Here is a 6,528-nt window from a genome sequence, read left to right as displayed (position 1 = left end):
TCCAAGTCATGAAGCTGATTGATTTATTATTTAATAATAAACATGTGAATCTATAAAGTAAAATAGATTACAAATCATAAGTCTCGATTGTTTATCATCATGTGAACCTACAATATCGATTTTGTTAGCATTGTCTGAAAAGAATAAAGCTGAATGTTAATACGACAAAAGTGATAAGAATACGATTCTTTTTAATCAAATTCATACTTCTTACCGATAATAGATTCGTGCTTAGCCACCAATTCTTCCCGGATCCATTCTTTAAAACGTACAACTATATGACTGATCATACGAATTACGACGTCATCTATGCTTGGTTTCAGGAGTAAACTTGGTAAGCTTGCAACAAAGTTTTCAAACGCTCTCTCTCTGTCAGACAAAACAAGTATAAATCAGGTTCCGTCTACTCGTTATTGCTCGTTATCATGTCGCCATATCCATACGTCGTATATTTTATATATAAATATATATCAATAATTATATATATATATATATATATATATATATATATATATATATATATATAAACGGATAATCGTAAACGTGTACTCTATAGAAATTACACGAGGTTATTTCTATTAAAAATCTGTATTACCTGTGTAACTCATTCAAATCGCTTTGCAACATAATATCACCAATAATCAAATAGAAATGTGATTGCAATTCTTTCTTAGCTAAACGAGAAGCTGCTTCAATAATCAATCTTAAAGTATGATTTAAACTAATACTGTTGGTATACCAAATTGTACCAGCTTTCAAAAACAAAGTTCTTAGAAGTTTAGTTAGTTGCGATGATACGGACGAGTCGCACCAATTTTCAACAACACCTAAAAAAAATGTTTTTTTTCTTTTTTAGAAAAATGTTCTTCCATTGTTTTGTTTGAAAAAAAAAGATTTGCGATATGTAACGCTAATTAGATACAATATTATTTTATACCATTTAAATATTTCATAACTGATACACAGCACATCTTGGTAGATTTGGAAAATTGTTCGTTACGACTAAATAAAGATGTAAACCAAGCATGAATTTGACAAAGTCCTAAATTCTGTTCCAAACATCCTTCTGTAAATTCCATTTGAGAAAAATCTTTTTGGCGCTTTCTGAATTTATTAATATGCGGTTTTACTTCAGTATATGGGAATCTTGATAGAAAATTTTTCATATATGAATCGTGAAACGTCTCTTTAAACCAATGTTTTACATTTTCCACATCGCAATCGTCGTGATCCAACGTATCAATGTACTCCGCAATAGATTGTATAATTATAACGATGCTTCTTAATAATGTGGCTCCATCACTTAAAATTGTAATCTCTGTGTAATTATCAACTTTTTCATCCTTGGGACATACTTCGAGCCAAATATTACACATCAATGGTATCAATAAACCTATATACTTTACAAATTCTTCTAGAGGTACAGTTTCTTTTGCACGACTATCTAACGAACTCATATCTTCAAGATTAATTTCATAAAGTCGAGTTGCACAGTTGCTGTAAATAGGAACATATCTGGTATACCTTTTAGATCTTGGAAGTACCATATTCGACCGCGTATTCGTACAAAGCGTTCTATAGTTTACAACAGAGATAAATAAATTGGCTAAACGTTCCAAAACTTTAATTCTCCAATTTATATTTGTGCTTTTGGAATTTAGAGTCGTTGTTAATTGTGCTTCAGGTCTAACTTCATTGTGTAATCTACATATCATACCTAAAAAATTGAGTAGTATTTTATGACTATTCTTTGCCACAATACTACCACAATTTTGTAGGAGTACATCTAAGAAAAGTAGAGAATCTTGTTTTACACATGGATCGATATGTGTCATGGCACAGCTCAAGTAAGACATAACGATTTCACACAGGGGCATCAACTGTTCATTCGAAATACGACCAAGAATAACATTGAGCGCATGAAAACAACTTGTTCGTACACCTTTCTCTTTATCAAGAGATAAAGCTGCAATACCGTGTAACAAGGAATTCAATCGTGAATGTAATGATTTTGGAGGATGTCGAAATAAGATGTCTTTTAATTGTTTCAAAGCATCTTCTCTCACAGTCGAATTATGATGTCGAAAGAGCGTTAATAAATCCTGAAAGTAAATTACATATAGATTAGATAATACAAGCTCCAATTATAAGCGCACTAATTAAATAGTCTTTCAATAAATACGCTAATATAGAATACGCTGTGTCGATTAATTCAAGTAGAAAGTAAATGTAAATTGACTCACGTACATCAATATTTAATTTGCGAGTGCTGACAATTTCCGTTTCATCTCGTTGCTTTAATTGTTCACGTATCAATATCTTTTTAACTTTAAACGACGTATCCGTAGCGTTCAAGCCTTTTGCTGGCCGATCGATGGATTTCTTTGTTTTCAATTTTACTTTTGACTTTTCCGATTTTAGATGTTTCGAACGTTTATGATTCTTACTCATGTCTTCGAAATGTGATATGTATCGTATTAATTACAAGTAGTACCGCAGTTTAAAGTGTAATTACAATACTTTTCTATAAAGCCCCGCAATTCGCGCCGGTTGATAGGTTGGGTTACACCGGTTAAAGGGCCTCACACATGAAATGCATAACATAACCAGAGAGGAACCTGCGGGTGCCGTCACATGGGGCGTAACTTGCGTAACCGTAACTTGCGCCGACCAATGATATCGGTTTACTGGAACATTAGCTTCCGCCTAGTTACTTTACGCTTTTTACGTTATTATCGTTACGTCGAATCCAATTTCCTGCGTAAGAAACGCTGTGTATACATGAATTGGTAACACATGTATTACTTAAATAAGCAGAACAAAATTGAAAGATAGATAATGATATCAGGGTAAATTAAGAAACAGTTTTATATCAAATTTATTGTTTATAATAACTATTCTGTAATAACATTCTGTCATATTCAATCTTCTTGCGAAATGTTGATACAAAATTTTAAGGTTATAGGCCGGTATTCATAGTCGAGTCTTATTTCAAGATTGTCTTAAGCAACGTCTTAAGATGCTTATACGGCTCTCTGATTGGTTGATGGCATCTTAAGGTGATACTTAAGGCAATCTTAAATATAAGAATCGACTATGAATACCGGCCAATAGTTTTATATTAATAGATATGTCCGTGTTGCTTGAATTTCTTGCATGTAAAATGCTTTCTTTTTCTTAAATGCCTAACATATATTTATTTTGTTTTAAATATATAAATTTTTGAAAATTACAAAAAACAGGAATATATGCCCGCACAGGTTAGATTCGCACATAGATGATTCACACATACTAGTGTGCAGAGTATCAGTTCCACATGAGGCGTACTTTCCGAGACGCGTAAATTACAAAAAACAATCGTAAATTTGTTTAGCATTTCTGTTAGAGAGTACAAGAGAAACCCTAATCAGCAATTGGTTGCATTAGATACGCATTTCTTGAAAATCCGCGAAATACGCTTCATGTGAAAGAAGGCTTTAAAATGGCGTAACATATTTTAGTAAGTTACTAGAATACGCAAATTACGCTACGCAAGTTACGCCCCATGTGACGGCACCCTCAAGGCGCTCGTTTATTTATTCTTATGTACCGGTACTGCAAAACTTTCTAACGTGACTGTACTGACAAAGAGAGGTGGCCCTTCGAAATGGCTCTCTCTCGTCACGTTTTCTGGCGGCTAGTGCCCATTCTAGTTAGAGTATAGTTCAATGGTGTACACCCAAGGACTTTGATTCTGTCCATGGGGAAATTTTCCAAACTGAGAAGTCACCACTTTCTACATACTCGCAGTTCATGATTAATAAAACGACTAGAGCTTATTGGTCGTTACGTTAATCATGAACTGTAATGCCTGTTCTACAATAGCAGTAAACACAAGAGCGTAAGGTTGTAACGTAAGAAATGAAAATTTTTCATTCGCTTACGAGCTCTTAAAACCACGCCTTACAACCTTACGGTCTTGTGTTTATGCTATTGTAGAACAGGCTTAAGTATGTAGAAAGATAGCGACTTTTCAGTTTGAAAAATTTCCCCATGGACAGAATCAAAGTCCTTGGGTGTACACCCATGGAATTTGATTCTGTCCATGGAGAAAATTTCCAAACTAAGAAATCGCTATCTTTCTACCTACTTACAGTTCATGATTAACGTAACGACCAATAAGCTTACCAAATTAAGAAGTTGCTATCTTTCTACAAAGGGTGTTTATGATAAACCAAGTTGAGTTGGGTTCCACTAGGGACAAAAAATGTTGGGTGTAACTCTCTGTAGTACACCCAAGGACTTTGATTCTGTCCATGGGGAAATTTTTCAAACTAAGAAGTCACCACTTTCTACATATTTGCAGTTTATGATTAATGAAACAACTAGAGCTTATTGGTCGTTACATTAATCATAAACTGTAAATATGTAGAAAGATAGCGACTTTTTAGTTTGGAAAATTTCCCCATGGACAGAATCAAAGTCCTTGGGTGTACACCCAAGGACTTTGATTCTGTCCATGGAAAAATTTTCCAAACTGAGAGGACGCTATCTTTCTACATACTTACAGTTCATGATTAACGTAACAACCAATAAGCTTTAGTCGTTTCATTAATCATGAACTGCGAGTATGTAGAAAGTGGTGACTTCTCAGTTTGGAAAATTTCCCCATGGACAGAATCAAAGTCTTTGGGTGTACCTTTATGATTTATGACAACTCAACCGTTGAGTTGTCATAAATCATAAAGGTACACCCAAAGACTTTGATTCTGTCCATGGGGAAATTTTCCAAACTGAGAAGTCACCACTTTCTACATACTCGCAGTTCATGATTAATGAAACGACTAAAGCTTATTGTTACGTTAATCATGAACTGTAAGTATGTAGAAAGATAGCGTCCTCTCAGTTTGGAAAATTTTTCCATGGACAGAATCAAAGTCCTTGGGTGTACACCCAAGGACTTTGATTCTGTCCATGGGGAAATTTTCCAAACTAAAAAGTCGCTATCTTTCTACATATTTACAGTTTATGATTAATGTAACGACCAATAAGCTCTAGTTGTTTCATTAATCATAAACTGCAAATATGTAGAAAGTGGTGACTTCTTAGTTTGAAAAATTTCCCCATGGACAGAATCAAAGTCCTTGGGTGTACTACAGAGAGTTACACCCAACATTTTTTGTCCCTAGTGGAACCCAACTCCTCAACGCTGTATCGTATTGCGTGAGTTAAGTTAGACCTCGTGCTCAGCCGATGTACTATGTAGAAATTTCATAATAGCTATTTGTATAAGTTTCTCATAAACTTCACACATAAATATTGCATCTTTTGAAGGAAATAATAAGCCTTCTTTATTTTTTATGGAAATCAAATCATGGTCGTAGGAATTTAGCTGGAGTTCTGTCAAAACGTCGACACATTGTTCATAATTTTTTTTTGTTAGAAAACGTACTGCAATGCCTGATATGTATGATATAATATTGCGGAAGCATTTCGTAATTAGCTGCGAGTTATTTTTATTACAATACAAAACAATATCATATATTTCTAAAGCCTGCCGCAGACGATACGTTTTTTCTTACGAGATTGCTTACGTGCTCCTATACTGGCAGTCTTACGTGCTCCCGTACTGGAAATGGGTAGCTTACGGGCTACGCTACTGGCTCGCGTACTGGATTTTCGTAATAGATCATGTCCTATTTTTCTTACGTGATTCTGTACTGGTTTATTGTGAAAGCCAATCAGGACGCAGTCTTATAGATTATACTGGGTTATACCAGGTTATACTGTCGAAGTGTTGTCAAAGTTCAAACGTGAATTCACTTCGCAAACATAACATCGTGCAGAAATGAAAAGACTTCAAAATAGTCCAAAGAAAGTATTTTATGTTTAATAGAGGCCTCCTAATAAGAACCATGTTTATATGCGATAAACACACCAAATTACCATAATAAACACAGTAAAAGTGAGGCATTAAAGAATGTATTGACTGTCGACTCCATAAACGTCGGCGATATTTATTTCGTTGTCGCAATTTTTCAATAATTAAAAATAATGCAATTTTACGACAATGTACAACTGTTGCAATAATTTCATCCATCTCATCTATCTCATCCATATTTAAGCGTGCCGCTTCTATGAAACAAATTTCAGTTGCTTAGCCCGTACGAAAACTTGCACCGTGTGAAGCCACGGCCAGTAGCACTGCCAGTACCATTGCCCGTACGGTAGCAAGTAAGAAAATCCAATTAGAAATCCAGTAAGAAAAAACGTATCGTCTGCGGCAGGCTTAAGTTTTTATTATCACAATTTGATGCATCAGTTACTAATGTCTATTTTCCATTATTGGCGGTTTTATTTATCGTCGTAATTAAATTTAATCAAGAAGTAAAATATAATATATTTATATTTGATAATAAAATACAGTTTCCAGATGAATCTTCTTTCAATTCCATATAAAGCAAAATTTTTTTTATTGCACTTTGAAATTGCTTTAAACTACTTATTATTGGATCTAAATTGCTGTCTTATAATACTAAACATAAGTTC

At 34.1% G+C, this 6,528-nt stretch overlaps 1 protein-coding gene across 1 annotated transcript; it reads right to left on the bottom strand.

Annotated features, from left to right (window-relative positions):
- Nucleotides 1-6: 6 nt before the first annotated feature.
- On the bottom strand, nucleotides 7-2,604 carry LOC113002745 (testis-expressed protein 10 homolog). Its single transcript, XM_039459380.1, has 5 exons — nucleotides 2,248-2,604; nucleotides 938-2,102; nucleotides 596-827; nucleotides 215-369; nucleotides 7-134 (listed from the first exon to the last, which is right to left on the bottom strand). The coding sequence occupies exons 1-5, from the start codon at nucleotides 2,449-2,451 to the stop codon at nucleotides 31-33; spliced, it is 1,860 nt and encodes a 619-aa protein (XP_039315314.1). The 5' UTR covers nucleotides 2,452-2,604; the 3' UTR covers nucleotides 7-30.
- Between the last annotated feature and the right edge of the window lie 3,924 nt (nucleotides 2,605-6,528).

Source organism: Solenopsis invicta, unplaced genomic scaffold (assembly GCF_016802725.1).
Source record: "Solenopsis invicta isolate M01_SB unplaced genomic scaffold, UNIL_Sinv_3.0 scaffold_38, whole genome shotgun sequence".
Taxonomy (NCBI): Eukaryota; Metazoa; Arthropoda; class Insecta; order Hymenoptera; family Formicidae; genus Solenopsis; species Solenopsis invicta.
Note: the sequence above shows the minus strand (reverse complement) of the source record. Positions and strands in the feature narration are given on the sequence as shown.

What these genes read in the sequence shown, in the direction of transcription:
- LOC113002745 (XM_039459380.1), bottom strand. Translation starts at nt 2,451, where the DNA reads ATGAGTAAGAATCATAAACGTTCGAAACATCTAAAATCGGAAAAGTCA. An exon ending in CTCGCAAATTAAATATTGAT is followed by an intron (nt 2,103 to 2,247) that starts GTACGTGAGTCA and finishes ATTTACTTTCAG; the next exon opens with GATTTATTAACGCTCTTTCG. An exon ending in GATTTGAATGAGTTACACAG is followed by an intron (nt 370 to 595) that starts GTAATACAGATT and finishes TTTGTCTGACAG; the next exon opens with AGAGAGAGCGTTTGAAAACT.